The sequence below is a fragment of the Carassius auratus genome, chromosome 8, assembly GCF_003368295.1.
Source record: "Carassius auratus strain Wakin chromosome 8, ASM336829v1, whole genome shotgun sequence".
Taxonomy (NCBI): domain Eukaryota; kingdom Metazoa; phylum Chordata; class Actinopteri; order Cypriniformes; family Cyprinidae; genus Carassius; species Carassius auratus.
The window spans coordinates 4,335,275-4,355,269 of NC_039250.1; the positions used below are offsets into that span (position 1 = coordinate 4,335,275).

The 19,995-nt window shown below is 34.6% G+C and overlaps 1 protein-coding gene across 4 annotated transcripts in view; it reads right to left on the bottom strand.

The window, feature by feature from the left end:
• LOC113107026 (FYVE, RhoGEF and PH domain-containing protein 1-like) overlaps positions 1-19,995 on the bottom strand; it is a 40,307-nt gene that overhangs the window by 16,437 nt on the left and 3,875 nt on the right. For 2 of the 4 annotated variants that reach the window (XM_026269150.1, XM_026269149.1), the window contains exon 1: positions 5,751-6,161. The exons of the other annotated variants lie outside the window; for them this stretch is intronic. In XM_026269150.1, coding sequence (XP_026124935.1) covers positions 5,751-5,808 — 58 coding nt within the window. In that variant the 5' untranslated portion in view covers positions 5,809-6,161. Of the gene's footprint in view, positions 1-5,750; positions 6,162-19,995 lie in introns of those variants that run through there. 4 annotated transcript variants of the gene reach the window in all.

Below are 19,995 nucleotides of genomic sequence, written 5' to 3' on the forward strand. Positions count from 1 at the left end.
AAATAAAGCACTGCAGAAATACGCTTCACACAGGCGTCTTCCTTTTGAGAAGTTTACTTCTGACTGACTGATATTGTCATGCTCCATTTCTCCTGAAGGCATAAAGTGCAGACGGGGCTTTTAGGGCCATAAAGATAAAGCTGACTGACATACTACTGGAGTAAAAATATGCTGTACTGCTCTTCAATTCAGAGACTAAAGATTAATCCTTGACATGCTTTGGCAGCAGTTTATTAAGGGAATAATTCACCCTCTAGTCATTCCTAATCCATATGAAAAAGAGAAGTTCTGGCACTTTTAAGTCTTTTTTGGAGCATCTTCACAGCCTCTGCTAACAATGCCCTGTCACGACTGAAGTCTGGATTTTAGTTTATTTTATTTTTTTTATTTTGTGTTGCATGAAAGATTTACAAAATATGCATCATCTACAAAATTCAAGATTTATTGGGGCAATTTTTTCCTATAAGCTGTGTCTCATATTCATATCCAATTGTATAGTTAAACAAATTGTTTATATATCTGGTTTATTTAATATACTTTTCCTACACATACAAAAAAAGCTTTGATCAGAAGATTAGTTTTATGAGATAAAATTTGAAACTTCACATGATCCATAAACGAGCCAATATCATATAAACAAGAGCACAATTGCAAATGTCATACTGACTTATAAAACAGTTAAATACATTAACAAAGTTAACACTTTGTGAGTTAGATTTTACACAAAATATTGTCTTTTTTTATATATTTGTCCACAGCTGCATTAAACAGTCTGTTTAAATATACCTAAACACCACTTCAGATGCAACTTCTGCAGTGCAAGGACTGAATTTATTGAATAAATTATGCAAATGCATACTTTCAAGTTTATAAAATGCCATTATAAAGGTAAAAAATCCTTTGGAAATCAGTTTACGGGGAAAATATTCCCTCATAGTGAATTCATATTAGACTCGTAGTTTATTTCTGTCACTGTTATAAACTAACTCCACACATAATATGAAAAAATATGAAAAACTTCGGTATAGACAGCTGTCAATAACAGACCATTCCAGGTACACTGCAAAAAACTATTTTCCAAATTTTTTAATAAACCACTAAAAGATTTTAAAAGAAAACACTTTAGACTTTATCCTTAAAAATGTTTGGTTTTGTGAAATTTACACGCAATTTCTGAGAGGAGATGATTTCACTACCATTTTTGTCAGTGCAAACACAAATATTGTCTGATTATTGTTATTGTCAAAATCTCAAATATCCATTTTATGTTAATATCGCACACCCCATCGTACAGCTTTTGAAACAACTATAGTTGAGTAAACGATGACAGGATTTCTTTTTTTATTTAGTTGAATTAGAAATTAACTTCCAATGGGAAGCTGATGGACGTCTGTAAGCATAATCTGAATTACCCATGATTCAATAAAACATCTGCCTCACCAGCTTCTCTAACAAAACCCCTTTGAAGACGTTTGCATTGTCCCCAGTGAACTATTTAGCAATATGTTAATGAGCAGTTCTTCAGTCACAACTGAAGCTAAAAGAAACTGCCAGCCTGACTAAAAGATTTCAAGGTCAAACTCTGAGTGTGAAATCAGGACATCGGCGCACACCTTGTGCATGAGCAAACAGGACGTACTGCACCTGCACTGTAAGGAACTGACTATTAAAGACATTCACACATTAGGACACAGGTCAAATTCTTCTCCTAAATGGTGCCAAGAGGCCTGTAAAAAATGAGCTGTGGTCCGGTGGAGGCAGGTGGAGGTATTGCTGGCTAGACACTGAGGCACAGCAGACTCGCGTTTGACAACCTCTGCAGAAATCTCCACCCCATGGGTCTGATATCAGGATATTGGTTATATCTTCACAATTCAGATTGATGTCTACAGTATTAAACCACACAGGAACTCTCTTTGAATGATGATGCACTTCGAGGCTTGTCAGATACATATTGGCTTTTCAGACTGCAAGAAAGGTAGACTGAAAACAATCTGAACTTAAATTTCAGAATGAATTATAAAAAAAAACTAATTGCTTGCAGGAAACATTGAATTAAAAGTGACATTTTTGAAACAGAAAGAATATTTTCTTATACTATTTCAGTAAAATGTATTATAATGATCTTTGCTTTGTTTTGTCAACATTGAAAATAAATATTTACTGCATACTGTATACACTCAAAATTCAAACCATGCGGTTTCCTTCTCAGTTATTCAGTACTGTTTGGGGTCTGCAAGATTTTTTTAAATTATTTTGGAAGTCATTATTGCTTTTATTTAGTGACATATGTATAATGTTACAAAATATTTCTATTTTTAAATAAATGTTTTTTAAACTTTCTATTCATCAAAGGATCCTGGGGAGAAAAAAAATACACATATATAAATGATATATATAAATATATATATATATATATATATATATATATATATATATATATATATATATATATATATATATATATATATATATATATATATAATGCATCTGTGCATCACAGAAATAAATGATATTTTAAAATATATTAGAAAAGTGTTTTACATTTTTTTTCTATTTCCCAAAATTACTGTTTATTGCTGCATTTTGCATGATGATAAATAAGCATACTTTACATACAAGATATTTTAAACATTTAATAATCCTCCCAATCCCAGAACAGTATAAAGTTTAAATTCTAATGACATCAGAATAATATTGGGTGAAATTGCAAATTAATCTATATTTTTCAGTATTAACTGAATTATGTTTTGATTCATTATTTATAATCACGTCATCTTGTTTTTGTTTTTTGTTGTGTTTGTTTTTGGCTACACCATTTCAGTCTTTCTGATATCTTGGTCAATGCATGTGTTTTGGAACTAAGAGCAAATAGGACAGTTGTGGTTAGAGATGTGTCAGTCTGTGATTAGGGCTTCCTCATGCTCCAATAACATGACCAGTCAGAATCCCAGTGCCTTTCAGTCAATTCAGGATCAATAAGAGATTTAGAAGCACACCACTTTGCTGATTCATCAATCTTATGTGACTTCCCATAAATATTTCATGAGCTCACCGATATGGAATGGAAACAGGCTCCACAGAAATGCCAGACGTCAGTTTTTTCCTGCTCATCTCAACATGCAGAGAATATAAAGCATAACAGCAAACATCAGGCCGCTGCGGCTACAGAAAGACACGCTGGTGAGAGCAAAGTTTCTCTCATGTTGAAACAGAAGCACTATTTTTATCCTGATCAGGAGCGTATGCACTGACAGGACAGTCAACACGCAGATGCTACACACAACTACACAATACACAAAAAGATTTGCTCTCATCTAAACCCAGCCCAGACGCAAACGAAGATGACACTGCATAACAATGCACAGCCTGTGAAGCAGAAAAACAAGTCTTTATCACAGCAGCAGAAAAGCTGTCTGAAAATCTGCAGGGAAACATTACTGGAATCTTTGGAAGGTTTAAAGCAAAGCTGTCTCAGGGGAAGAGGGTAAAAACTGTGCTAATAGATATCACCATTTTCCCCAGTTAATTAATGAATTAAGACTTTCAAAGACTTTTTAGTGTTCTTGCACTAATCTGAATATATCTGAAGAACAGAAATCTGAAGACTGGTTGAAGACAGGTTCAAAATACTAGTTTTAGAATATAGGAATTCAGAATATAGATATGAATAAACTGTAAAGTTGAGTGTATGTCAGTGCTACTGAAATGAAGAGATTTTTGATTCAGTGCAGCAGACAACTCAAAGCCTTTAAAGAGATTGTAACTGAAATATTATAAAGTGCAATAAAATAAACACTTATAAGAGTATTTGTTTTCTTTGCAGAAGTCTCAAAAACACATTATGAAATGCCAAATAGCCCAAGATCTCTTTGACCAGTGAATGAAAAAACTAATCTTGCCTTTAGTGCCGTGCCTTTAAAGGTATAGTTAATCTAAAACTGACGATTTGCTTAAAATTTTCTCACTGACAGGACATCCAACATAGTCCAGCTTCAATTATTTATTTATTGGAACAGATTTTGAGAAATTTAGCATTACATCACTTGCTAACCAATGAATGCTTTGCAGTGAATGGGTGCCGTCAGAATGAGAGTTCAAACATCTGAAAAAAAAACATTACAGTATTCCACAAGTAATCCACACACATCAATTGACTTGGTGAATATTGTTTTTTATACAAATAAATCAAGGCATTTTAAATTTCAACAGTTGCTTTTGGTCCAATTAAGAGTCCATAATCCACATGTAAATGGTGCTTGATCTGCAATAGTTTTAACAGTTTTTTTCTCCTTCACAAGATGTTAATTGATGGACTGGTCTGGAGTGGTGTGGATTACTTGTGGATTATTGTGATGTTTTTATCAGCTGTTTGAACTCTCATTCTGACGGCACCCATTCACTGCAGAGGATCCACTGGTGAGCAAGTGAGCAAGTTAAAATTTTTGGTGAACTATTCCTTTAAGAAAACTACTGCAGTCAGAACAACATAAGCTTAAAGACTCTATTAGGTGACCTACTGAAGGTGGTCAATAATGCAGATTAAACCCAGCGTAGACATCTGTGCCTCTGAAGGCTGCGTTAATGGGTCAGACACCAGCAAAACACAGCTGCACACATCTGCCACCCAATATTCTACAAATCTACACAAATCCACACATAAAGCAATGCATTGCTTCAATAAGGACATTACAACACCAGTGCATAAAACTTAATAGTGTTTTCAGGGAAAACTTCCGATGCATAAAGTTTCAGTAGATGAACTTGAATGTAGTTCTTTAATTTCCGAAATGCAGCCGTCGAAAGAACGCATCGCTGAAATGGATACTGTAGTCAGACACACCCACTCTGTGGTGAGTTGACAGCTAACAGGCATTGTTTTGATGTATCATACAATGCTTTTTGATTTTTAAAATAACAGCTTGTCAGCTCATCATACATGGAATGCTGAAACCAACATTGCATTCACATAGCAAGACCCTGACAACAACATGGAAACACAAACAAATACACCGACAGCACACATTCCCTAATGATGGCAGGTGCATGCCGTCTCTGCATCGTCAAATAACCTTCAAAAGGCTTGCATACTGCAAACGCAGGGTCGGCGACAGCAGTAGTAGTGCCCTGCACACACACACACACACACACACACACACACACACACATACATGTCTACATGTCAGGCTGCACTGCATGTCTCCATGCATCCGTGTGCAGCAGGCATGATGCACCAGCCTGCAAAATGTAGGTGAAGCACCAGCGGTATTCCACAGACAATTCAAAATGTGCATTCTGGTGTGATTTATCATGTGCATAGGAAAGGTGCATGTTCATTAATTTTACTCCATTGCATGTAAAAGCCCATCCCCCTTCCTCCCCCCCCCCCAAAAAAAGAAAAGAAAAGAAAAAATAAATCAGGATCAGAGCATTACATTTTACCCAAAGCCAAAATATAAAATGTATGACAATGCATGCTGAAAATAATCAAATGTCAATGCAAATGATGCATGCATAGACAGCAGATGGTTAATACACCCACTTTACATACTGACACACTGAACTATTGAACATGCATGTATAATATCCCGACCATGATGGTGTATGGTGTATATGGTGCTGCAGATGAGCATACATTACATTGCATGTGCTTAAACTACAGTTATTGACACAATTTCGTTTTGAAAGCCCACATTATTCTTTAATATGTCGAAATAAAATATGAAAGGCAAAAAAAAAAACCTTCTTACCCCGAAGCACACTGGTTTTATCCATGTACATCGCGCAGCAAAATACAAAACCAGTCATTAAAATACAGAACGGGGAGACACAATCTCCCCCAGTTGCTCAAGGACGAAATAAAAATCAAACGGATACAATTAACGCTAAATAAACGCAAACCCGGTCGCTCTTCGAGTCCACCGGAGAACGATCTAAGACGCGAGGAGAATCATCTCCAGCGCCTCGAGACCACGCGTTTCCTACACAAACCCGCCGCAAAAACACGCTAATGACACCACAACGACACTAAAACCGATATATTAGAAGTTTGTGCAGCGGTGGCCATGATGACACCGAAAATGCGGATATGATAAGGAAATAAAAATACACCCTTGCGCCCCCCACCCCTCTCCGACTGCCCTGACACACACACACACACACACACACACACGGTCCCTCCTCCCCTCACCAGCACCCTCACCATCCTCGGCTGTTTCCTTGACAACAGTTTACAGGGTTTACTTTGGACTGTGTATATTTTATGATACAGCTAATATTATCATTCAAAACAAAATGCTACGATTCGTGTGTGTGTCCGTGTCTGCTGTATATATATTCTACATATTAGGCTTTCTATTACAAAAAGTGTCTTGGCAACACTATGGTATTTTGACATATTCCACAGTAGGCTATTATGACATTAACGTCACATTTATTAATTAAGTTGTATTTATTTTTATCTACCCAATGCCACTTACAGTTTAAGGAATGTAGTTTAATAAGATGTTAATGTATGTAAGAAATGCATTTATATATGTGTTTCCTAACGAAACTCATGGCCTTGGCATTGCTAGTGTCAGCCTTGAAAAAAGCATTATGGCAATACAGTAATGATATCACATGGAAGGCCTATTATTATGTTCATTTAATATTTACCACAGTATTCAAATTCATGTACTCCAGGTATTTTCCAACAAAAACACTATAGTATAGCACTAAGAAAAAAAAACTCATCGAGTACCATATAGTATCATTCCTGTAGCTCAATTGGTAGAGCACTGCGCTACCAGGTTGGGGGTTCGATTCCCCGGGAACACATGATAGGTAAAAATTGATAGCCTGAATGCACTGTAAGTCGCTTTGGATAAAAGCGTCAGCTAAATGCATAAATTAATTAATTTATTTATTTAGTATAGTACTTTTATGCAAATACATGCTTTACCAGTTTATCTGCACAAAAACAAGAAAGAAAGAAAGAAAGAAAGAAATACAATTATATTTTGGACATTTAAATCACTAAAATCTAAATAAATCTAAATAAAATGTTTATTTAAAAATAGATTTTTCTGTATATGCATGTATTCAAGAATGCAACTCAACAGCACACTTGCAAAAATAATTAAAATTAAATTAAATTAATAAACAAACCAAACCAAAAGAAATATATAGAAAATAATAATAATAATAAAATACAATGCTACTAGCATGTTTTTTGGACAATGTTTTTTAACCACAAATATATAAATAAATCTAAATAAAATATGTATAAAATATATATATATATATAACAAAATAATATAGGCTAATAACAAAAAATATGAAATACACACTAATATATATATATATATATATATATATATATATAAAGAATTTCTACTTTACATCATCTCTCTGCTCTAAAATAATAGGTTGATGTGATTCTTATTAGGATGGCATAATGGAACTGATGCATTATAGAAAAGCACTCAATTAAAAAGGTTACAACAGATCGAGGGGCTGTGACTCATGGAATAACCATCGTATAGTTAAACCATAGGCGTGGGCTCTTTTTAAAAATAGGCATCACAAATGATCAAACACGTTACCCTATCTGTGATCTTCGACATGTACTGACTTCAAATATGAGGAGACAGACAAGCCATTTGTAGGAAATTGAATGAATGAAACCATAATGATAAAACATGGGAGGTAAAGGATAGGAAGTCTCAGCTTTTAGTCAAAAGAGCCAATCACCTATTTTAACTCTGAAACATGAATATGCATTAGCTGAGCCAGCCTGAAATTGTAATGGGACTTAAAGCTTAATTTATGATACCATTGTTGTCAGATATTATTACATTACTGGAGATTTCAGTCTTTAGATAGGAGCTGTAATTAATGCATAAAAAATAACTGGCTGGCATATTTCCAAGGTGTAAGGAAATATGACATGCAGGAAAAAATATTAGGCTAAATCATGTGCACGATTTACTAATTTGTTCCCTCATTGTACTAAATCGTGCACATTATTACTATTTCGTTCACTCGGTTTTTAAATTGTGAGCAACGATTTCCTAATTTGTTCGCTCGTTTTGCTAAATCATGTGCACGATTTAGCAAATCAAGGGAACGCAATAGAAATCGTGTGCATGTTTTAGTACATTGAGGGAATGAATTAGTAAATCGTGCACACAATTTATTTATTTTTTCTTGCATGTCATGGCTCTGTAAAGGTGGCCTCCGTCCTTAAAATAGATTTTGCTTCAACAAATGATGTTAGCACATATTTCATAAATGTAAAGATCATGATCTTCAGTCATTTAAGACCAAACATTTAACATTTTGACAATCAAAATGGTAAAGAATGAATTGGAAATACAAAAAATACAAAAATACACAGTAATTTTGGGGGATAGAAATGACAAATCAGCCATATATTTCCTAATATTTATATTTTACAGATAAACATTGTCTAGTACCACGAAATTCCCTCAAAATACAAAATATAATAGAGAAGAATAAATTTTTAAAGAAAATACAGTAAATTAATGTCTGGATTCATTGCATAATACAAAGTCTTTTAAAATTCAAATAAGGCGATTTCACTTTAACTATGGAAATGTTTTATAACTTTCTGTTAAATGGTTTGCTTAAAAATAATATTTCAAATAATATTTCTATTTTGCTATATTAAAGATGTATAATGCCCAAAGTCTTCAGGGAGCTTGAGGGTTTGTGAAATTTTGGCTGCCGTACATCCAGTAAAGTAAATAAGTGCAATGATTCAGCAAATGCTTCTGGTGTTGACAAACCACTGCAGATCATCCAGATGGGTTTCAAGCCGGATTAATGTAGTGTTTAGGACATCGAGATGAGCCTGAGAACACAATAATGAAGTCTGACACAGAATACAAAAGTGTGTCACACACATTTTTCTGCAGCAGTGACATCAAGTAAAGAATCGTGCCTGGATGATCTCTGAGGTCACACAATTTACACCCAGCTGCTTCCCTCCGGACACATCATGTTATAGCGTGCATCTAGGATCATTTGTGATGGTGTAAGTCTGTGCTGCTGTCAAAGGTCTGAATAATCCTCTCGCACAGAGAATGACTAGATTAGGTGGCACGGGTTTGCCCCATCTCTCCCTCCGTTTTTCTTTCATTTTCCTCACCCCTGCTGGGTCGGCAGTGCTGTTGCTCTCTCAGACCCTGGCACAGGTATTAGGCTTTAAATGGAGAGATTTACCCCCCTGATTTCCCTAGAGAGAAGGCCATCTGCCTACTGTCACACGGCCCATTATTGTGAGTTCAACACAGAGCGCATGCTCACTGACAGCATCCCAAGGCTAAATGCCACAGGCCAGTGACTCACGTGTGCGCTTAGACACACACCGGCAAACAGCATTCATATTTTCTACATAGATGAATAATAAATAAATAAGTTGTGAGTGGCCCTTGGAAATATAAAGTAAAAAAAACCTTAATACAAACAAACATTGAAAAGACAAAATTAATAATAATTTTAAAAAATTATATATATAAATAGATGTACGTATATAAAAATAGATGTACATACTGGTAAAATAACGTATAGTCTGAAAATACTGTTTGTCACTTTGGATAAAAGCGTCTGTAAATGCATAAATGTAAATATAAGCAGCCTCTGAAATAAACAAAAAAAAAAAACATTTATTTATGTATGCATGAACGTATGTAATTATTGTATTTGTGAGAGGTCCTTGGGGAAAAAACAAGTAAACACATTTTCTTAAAACAAAATCTAAATGAATTAATTTAAAAATAAATAAGATAGATAGATAGATAGATAGGTATCTCTGAGAACTGGATGAGCTATGTATAAATTCCCAGTGTTAAATTATTAAAATGATCTCCAGAGGTACAATCATCGCCATGTGTTTACCTCAAGGACATAAAACCCTAACAACAGCTCCTCTGGATGAATGTAAGAGTTAGTAGAAGAGTTCACTGGTCTTTTGATAGTAACAGGAGGGATGAACTAAGGGTTAATGGGGTTGACCTTCACTCTCTGCATTCAGTGCACTTTTATTGGTCTCCAGATAAATACACAAAGCACCTTAGTGGAATTAACAACACAAACTCAACACATGAGGCTCATGTATAATGAATTTCAAGTACTGCATCATTACATAAAAAACGTATTTGCATTGTTTTCTTGTTGTTACCGACAATTGGTGAAAGTTTCATGTCAAAAGCACCTTTAGAAACATATTTACTGTGAAAAATGGTGACATGCTCAATACTTATTTCATCCGCTGTACATACATATTTTCTTATATATATATATATATATATATATATATATATATATATATATATATATATATATATATATATATATATATATATATATATACAAATGGAAGATCAATTGAAGTGCTTTGCGTTATAAAATACACATGCACATCAAAAAAAGTAGTGTGCAAAAAGCTATTTGTGAACACAGCCACAGTGAAGTACAGGAAGTGGACATGTATGTGTGGATTATGGCTGGTTGTTGTTGTACTGTACTGGAGCTGGTGTGAGTGCTGTACTGTAGGGCCGAATGAGGCCTTGAGAGTCTCAGCTGTTTGCTTGCTGACATGTCGAACTCACTCCCAGAGGGCTGGATTTGTTACGCCCCCTTTACCAGATGTCAAACAACACTCTCAGATAGAGGGGGCTGGTCGTCTTGCTCACTTGTGAGAACACGTGATTTTAAAAACATGATTAATAATATCCGGTCCATTTAAAAAGACAAGTCTCAGCTGACTTTCAAGTGACTGTGAATATAATCTGCAACCAGCATTTACAATGCAACTTCGTTTTGAGCATCCTACTAATGTGAACTGCAGTTAAAGTTCACCCAAATTCTGTAAATTCATGCTGTTACAAACCTGTATGGGTTTCTTTTTTCTGTTGAACCCAAAAGAAGATATAGATATAGTTACTGGTAGCCAGTGTCTTTCATAATATTTTTTTCTCACACTATCGAAGACAATGGCTACCAGCAACTGTTCATTCGATAACATTCTTCAAATGTTCTTTTGTGCTCAACAGAAGGAAGAAAGTCAGGTTTGGAAGATAACTAAATGATGACAGTATTTTAATTATAGGGTGAACTATCCCTTTAAATAAGTACTATAATGTTAAACCTGTGAACTACAGTCTTCCCTAAACCAAACCTGCAGAATGTGTCTCACTCTGGGATTGAAGCAGGAAGACCTTCAGAACTGGTGCAAGAGGTAAAAGATTGATGATGCCATTGATTTTTACTGTGAGTAGCTTCACTTATCTCTTCCAAAGAAAGAGAATCCTTCTTGTTTCGGGTTACAGCATTCCAGGCTTCTGTTTCAGTTCTGATACTATGGTATGTATAGATGAGCTTCTCTGAGGAATGCAATGCTTTGTTCAGCTCAGACTGTGCTGGAATGTGGGTTCAGTGTTCTTTGACTTTGGTATTTGAGTCTGAGACTCATAATGGAAGTCTTAAAGTCATGGAGCCAAGAGGCTGAAAGTAGTATACGAACATTTTAACATATTTAAATGTTTATGAAAAGATGTCTCGTATGCTAACCAAAGCAGAATTTTCAGCTGATCTTCAGAAATCATTCTAATATGCTGCTCAAGAAACTTTCTGATTATTACAAATTTCGAACATTTTTAATATTTTTATAGACACTGAGATATATATATATATATATATATATAAGTTTGAAAGAGCAGCATTTATTTTAAAATAATAATTTCTCTGAAACTCTTTAAATGTCTTTACTTCCAATTTTGATCAGTTCAATTCATCTTACTGAAAAAAAGTTTTAATTTCTAAAAATAGAAAATAAAAACTGTTCCACATGTTGAAAATTAGTTTTTTTTTTACATTGAATTACCATGTTGACTCATCATAATTAACTAATAGAAATGTAACTCAATTGAGCAGCTCAAATAAAACTTATTTGGTACTAACTAGTAACAGCGCACATTATAAATTCAATGATCTGGCTTATGAGCAAAACTGCACATGACCTCAAATCAAACCTCCAAACCTCCCAATAATATTATGGATATTTTTCTAAATCTTCAGATATTAGAACACTAAACATGTACAAGACTTCCTTTTCCCTCATTATTCCCAAAAACCCATAAAACAGCATTTGATTTTGATATAATTTTACATATTTTAACTGGGACAAAATGTTAAAGAATTGTGTAGCATTAGCTCATTTTAATAAAGGAAACTGTACAAGCAGCAAAGTTGACTTTATGATGGATTCAAATCCCAGTGAATACATGAACTGATCAAATGAAGATCTTGAATGCAATGCTTTGGATAAAAGCATCTGCCAAATGCATGAATGTAAATACATCATTTTGACATAAAACTTAGCACTGAATAAAACCTGACTAGAAATTAATTTTGTTCTTATCATGAATAAAAGCTATGGATCAGTGAGCATCATGAATATCGACTATATCATATGGTTTTGTCATTTTCACATTGACACCAGTGTGCACGTGGACTTGGTCGCTGACCGTTGCTGAAAAAATTCATAAAATGCTACACGTATAGGAAAATCCATGAAGCACTGCATGCGTTTCTCTCATTCCTTCACTGCTGAAAAAGAAAAAACTTGGTTAAGAGGTCACATGTTTTATTTTGTCTGCGTCTCTCATTACATTTTCAGCTGTGGAGAAGCAGAGACCAAAGACACCCCCCCCCCCCCACACACACACACACACACCCCAGACACACATTCGTCTCTCTCGTGAGCTGTCTAATCAGCTCGTGATTTTGAGAGTCATCCCTCTACTTATCAAGCCCTCCCGGTTCACTTGAGCAGATTAAAGCGTCCAGGATTTAAGCGAGTGGGTTAAAGCTCCCTCTCGAGCGATTAGAGCGTCCGCTCTCTCTTTCTCCTGCCACGTTGTCCGTGGTTTCAAACGGCAGCACGGCATTCCCACACGCTGACACACTGACACAATGTCTCTGCTTTCCCTTCCTTTTCCCTCGTCCCGTCCTCAGTCCACAGCCACAGCAACAGACAGCATTTTAGCTCACATCTTTGCTCAAAGAATTGGCCACACACTTCCATTTCCATTTTTACAAACACACACACACACACACACACACACACACGATCTGCAGCCTTTTTTGTTCAAGGGTGTTTCTTCAACTATGGGCACTAGTGGCCAAAAAAGTGGACCAAAAACGTATTTAATTTGTAAACTAACAGCAGACAAACTGTGCATCAGTAGAAGACTTTTTATAAAAACTAAAAAAATTAAATGATGAAATAAAATGAATAAATAAATATTATTTTTAACCAAGAAAATTTAATTTTCATAACATCTCTAATGATGCTTTTGCTTAATAACATTCTATGGTGCAAATGTCAATTTTTTTGCAATAAACTTCTTTGTCTATTAGCTAAAGCGAAGCTATTCAGTGGAAAAAAATATTTTCACACAATTTATTACATGTTATCATAGAAATATTAAAGTAAATGTAAAAACAGAATGCTTGGTACACAAATGGCAATTGAAAAACTGAAAATATATTTATAAAATTAGTTAAAAAAAAATAAATAAAAAATGGACGTTTAAAGATATGAAATATGGGACAAGGCTTGTTTTAATAGAAAAATTTGTCTTTAGAGAATAAGGAATATGTTTGATGTGATCTTTATAAAACTACAAAGTCATAAAATACATTAATGTTTTTTAATAAACAATGGAAATAAATTATAAAAATAAAATATTTTAAAAGCAATACAACAATCCATGGATGATAAATAATATATTGTACTATTAAAATAAATACATAAATTAAAAAGGAAATAAATAATATTTTTACTTTTTAAAAGTATTTAAAATTATACAATAAAAAAATGAAAAAGCAGAGTTTTTTTTAAATAATAATAAAAAAATTATTTGATTTGATTTTATTAAGGTATTTATAAAAAAAAATAACAACAGGATATAAGAATGCAACTAGTCACTCTTCACGATAAAGTGCTTGTTTGCCTTAGCATAGCAGTACTTACTGTTTCCCTGTTAGCAAAGGTCTTGGTTGATTAAATTTTCTTTAGCATTTAAACAAATGTAATAAATGTAAAAAGCAGCCACACGGTGCAAGTGTTTTTCACTGAATTAAGGAAGGAAGCAAAGAGAAAGAGAAGGTGAGAGAACAGCAATAGCACCTCGCACTGTCTGTCACCATGTCACTTTGTTCACAGCTAGCTAACACTCACACAGTACCTGCTAAAGACGACACTGCCATTCATCACATCCGCTTCAGGCTTGCAGAAGCTTGACTAACCCAGGCTTTACATGCAGTACTATACAGCTCTAATGGTAACCTCGATTTCACTGGGAAAATATAAAAAAGCATGCCCTTAGGGGTCTGAGTGTAGAGGACATGTGGTTTAGGAGAAACATAGGGGTCAGAGGTCAAGTGTCTTGCTCAAGGGTAAATCCTGGTTCTCATGGTGTTGGGGGTGGTCTAACTAAACAAGTTTGATCTTGTGTAGGATTTGGTGAAGCCGACGGCTCTCATGAACAGTCCCTGCCTGCTACGTCACATCATGGCCGTGTCCCTTCAGTTCTCCTCCGTCAGCCCGGGCCAAGCCTCTGAGGTTTCTATTTATACTCATGAGTGGTGGATGTGTGACCGAAATGCCTGTCAATGCTCTTTGATAGCTATATATTCTCATCTTTTAACTGTCTACCTTCCACTATGCTGTTTTATGAAACTATGGACCTTTTGGAAACTCAACAGAAGTGGAAGTTATATCAATATTATTAGTAGCAGTGTTTGCTAAAAAGCAATTCAAGATATGTATGAGTATATTTCTTCATATTTAGAGAAATTGAGTATTACATCACATGTTAACAAATGAATCCTCTACAGTGAATGGGTGCCATCAGAATGAGAATCCAAACATCTTAGTAATACACAAACTACTCAGTCCATCAGTTTATGTCTTACGAAGAGAAAATCTCCATGTTTGTAAGAAACAAATTCATCAAGATATTTTTTAACTTCAAACAGTTACTAAAATACAAGTCCTCAATCCATAATATCATATTATTACATATTAGTGAAAAAGTGGTCTTGTCTGAATCAGGAGAGAAATGTGCACAGATCAAGCACCGTTTACAGTCCAAAATGATTCTAAACAAATAAGTTTGTGGATTTTGAAATGAGAGGATAACGAGGGATGGAATTTTCAATGGCGGAACTTGTGTTATTATGGATTATGGACTCTCCAGCAATGCATAGTTGAAAGTTAAAAACATCTTAATGATGATTTGTTTCTTACAAGCACATATCTTTTCACTTCTCAAGAAATTAAAAGATGGACTGGAGTCATGTGGATAACTTGTGGATTATTGTGATGTTTTTATCAGCTGCTTGGACTCTCGCTCTGACGGCACCCATTCACTGCAAAGCATCCATTGGTGAGAAAGTGATGTAATGCTACATTTCAAACTCATCTACATCTTAGAAGGCCTGAGAGCAAGTACTTTTAAAGATAGTTTTCATTTTTGGATAAGTTATGTACATCATATTACTATTACTTGTACACAACTAATAACAAACAGAACTTTTTCAAATCCCAAGTATTAAACTTTGTTGCATGTATTTTTTTTTGTGGAAATGATTTCTCTGAAACACCTGAAATAGTTCAATCCTAAAGCATCAATCAATGCTAAAAAAGGAATTTTCCAACTCAGTTTAGGTTTATTTCATAACCTCCACAGCACGAAATATGGTCGTAATTATGAGTCAAAAATGGAAATATGCAAAAACCAATAGAAAAAGACTTTTATGGGATCCTAATGAGAATCAGAACAGTAAAGCTTCATCAACACAGCTCCCAGTTGCTCCATTGACTCCACTGTTTATTTCCCCAAAAGGCTCCAAATCGCATTACCCTACAACAATAAAGCAAGACCGTGTCGAAATATTACACAGGGCTGATAAATCAACATGCTAAAGTGAAATTGTAATCAGATGAACTCTCTGCTGGCACTGCCTTTCCTTTTGCATTTGCAATTTCAGACCATTTAATAAAAATTAACTAGGAATTGTTATGTTTCCAATAGCAGCAAATCAGCCAATTAGAATGATTTCTGAAGGATCATGTGACACTCAAGACTAAAATACATTCAAATACACCAAATTTAATGGGTTTGCTCAGTTCTCTAACACGGAATACTAATTACTGTGTAGCACTAACAGACAGATGACCTTCAGACCCACACATTTATGCATCAAAGTGTGCAAACATACAATTTTCAAAATTCATAATATTGGAAATGAAGACACGCATTCAGAATGGAAACAACCACCTCAGAGTAATCTAATCTCTCCACCAGATGGCTTTTATATGAGCATGTGGGCGTTTAGAAACGTCTTAAAGCGTACGTCTGCCGAATTGAAGGCATAGCTGTGCTTCCCATTGTTCCAGAGGCTGAGGTCCGCAAAGCATTTATGAAGGCCAGGATTTAGGTTTTCACATTTCTATCTGATCAAATTTCTCTCTATCACTGATCCTGCCAAAACGAATCAGGACTTTTATAGAGAAGCTTGAAAAGCAATATAAGAGTTTATATAAGATTTATCCTTCAGGTTTTGCATTGCGTAGGTTGCAAATAGCAATATTACAGAGAGTCTGACTTGAGTGAGCACAGGAATGTGTTACTCGGCAATGAAGATGATATTATCAGAGGAGGACAATAGAAACTGTCTACTTTTTCAATGACCTTGAACCCTGCAGTATTTTTTCCAATCATTTTCTCCACTGGACCTTTTTTTCAGCTCTAAAGGGGTCATGAACTGATAAATCTACATCTAAAAATGTTTATAAATAAATATAAATTACCCTTGGTCATGATATATAAGAGGTCACCGTACTATAAAAACAATCTGTATGTTTCAAAACTCAGACCTTTCTCATTAGTCTAAAAACAGCATATATTGAAGCCAATCTGCCAACATCACTTTGTGATGTAATAGTGTGAATAAGCCCCGCCTCCTCAGGTCATCAACCCCCTGCTTCTACATCACTGCCTGTTTAGCCCCGCCCACCGATTCACACATATAATAGTAAATGATAATGCAGGTCAATGTAGAAACCAAACAATAAACTTTATTTGATGAACTTTATTTTTAATGAAGTGCTCAATTACTTCCGCCAAGCATATTCAGTACAGAAAATTGCCTATTACTTCCAAATTATATTTTTTGTTCAAAAAATCTTGATAGTGTTATAAGTGGACCCCGGAGATAAGTACAAAATAAAAAACAAAGGCAGTTCATGACCCCTTTAAACAAACCGAGATGAATCACAACATTACAAATTTTAAATAAATAAAAAATAATCTGAAAAACTAAGGCACAAAAACATGAAACACTGTCAAGTGACATAAGAAGCAAATAAAATATATAATATGCAATTTTGTTAACTACATATACTGCAAGCATAATTTAACACTTTGTTGCATTTAAATATGCTTAAATACATACACGACCAAAGGTTTGGAATAATTAAAAAAAATTATGTCAGTTTCTTTTGTTCATCAGAGCTGCATTTGTTTGATCAAAAATAGTTAATAGTAACAGTAATAATGTTAAATTTTTTATTTGAATATGTTTCAAATATATATATATTTTAGCCTATGAATACATGTTATGAATAATCTTTTTTTATTGAGCACCAATAAAGCAATCAGTTCTTTCTGAAGGATCATGTGACACTGAAGACTGGAGTAATGATGCTGAAAATTCAGCTTTGATCACAGGAATAAATTACATTTTAAAATATGTTCAAACGGAAAACACTTATTTTTAATTGCAATAATATTTCACAATTTTTACTGTATCTTCAGTCAGATAAACCCTTCTTCCAAAAACATTAAAAGGTCCTAATTATTCCAAACTCTATAGTGTAAGTTGTTTGGGAGTGTGACTCAATTATCAGCAGTGCATCATGGGAATAGGCGGTCGCTTTTTTTTTTTTGCGTAATTCATCACACTTACTTGTGGTTTGCATATAAACATCTAACATGCTGGGATTGGGTGGTAGGTCAGTCTGAAAAGGTTTGTGTTACAGTTTAAAATCATTTTCTCGGAGAAGCAAACGAGTGGAATCTTTACTTCCGAAGGCTGGCTGTTGTACTCTATCGCACAGCAATCAAACTAGGATGAGTTAAAGTAAACATAATGTATTATCCGTTCTCAGTGTTTATAAAATAAACCAAGAGGCTCATGGGTAAGGCTCTGTTTTGCATACAGGGCTTCTTTAGGGTTTAGAGAGCGATTACAGAGTCGGTTTCCTTCATTCCCAACCTATATATGGATACCTCTCGAGGGCTGTTTCTTTAACGGCGCTCTGGAGGTTTACAAGGAGTTTGGCTCATTCACACAAGTGTAATTCTCCACAGAGCGCCAGGCCGAGCAGCCAGACAGACTTCCTACTCATCTACCGAGTTGGCCGTTGACCAATGAGAACTGCTGTGCTTTCACGCTGTCGTAATAACAGCACTTCAGCCGCTCTGAACCATCAGAAGTGAACGAGCTGGAGTTTTCTCACTCACAGCTACTCGTGATAACTGTCTGGGAGGAGATACGATTGTCTTCCAAAACTATGTGACAATGATCATGGGAGTTGTGGGGCTGATCGTACTCGGGCTGCGTTACGCAGATACACACCCTTTTAAGAATAGACAGATCCAAGTTTTTGCAACACGTTCTTCCCTCACATTCCAACATTTTCCATCGAAACTCCTTCATCCAAGACAAACAGCAAAGAGACCGAAAACAAGGTGTGAAATATGGCTTCTGCCATTATTTCTACAACAGGATCATGTGTTCTTAAAATGAAGACAAGCTCAAGTTTCCACTGAGGTCATCCTGTACTGTGGTTAAATCATGGTGCAGTAATGGTATGAAATGATAATTCCACCATAATACTGAATTATCATCATATTCATTGGGGTCACATTTGGGGCCAGTAAGTTGTTTTTTTTAATTAATACTTACAATAATACTTTTGTTCAGCAAGGATGCATTACATTTATTATGTTACAAAATATTTGCATTTCAAATAAATGTGGTTCTTTAGTTTTAAACGTTCTATTCATTAAAACGTTTTTTTTTTTTATTATTATTATTATTATTATTATTATTATTATTAAATAATTGCAGTCTTGGTGAACACACAAGACTTTTTAAAAACAAAAATTCCTGACACAAAACATTTAATTTAATAATAAAATTTAGATTAATAAAATAAATGCAAAAAATGCACATGAAACTTAATTCTCTTTTAAATTGCAAATCTATTAACAGATGCTTGAAGAGCATTCAAACACATTTGATACAGCTGTTATATTGATTATACCAGATCCAAGTGAGTTTAGGGCAATGAATGGACAAAAACTCGATGACCCCATCTGTGACAGTCACATGCAATGACGATAAAAATGTTTCAAAATAACAGCAGATTAAAACACCCACATGCTATTTTTATGGGTGAAAATGGAAACTGATCCCGTTCACAAGTCTTAAGTGAGATAATTACGCTGCTCTCGTGTTAAATCAGCCACAGCCAGTGCTATTTCTACTCCAACTTCATTCTTTTTTCTTTAACCTCAACATCATGTTATTTATGATGTGCTGGGGTACACTCATTTGACTGAATTACACAGACTGATATCATCATACATTGCAGAAGAACAGCTATTTAAGCCACACAATTCATATGCAAATATTACAGCACCACAGTTTAAAGTCACCATGAAATCAAAATTGACAACAGAGAAGAAAAGACAAATGCAACTTCTGTTTAGCCTATTGCTGACTTAAATGCTTGGGCCTTTCTATAATTTAGGGTACATTGAATGTCCATTGATGATAATTGTATTTACTAACAATTTTCTTCATATATATCATATTTTTAATCAATTAAGACAATACAATAATCTCACA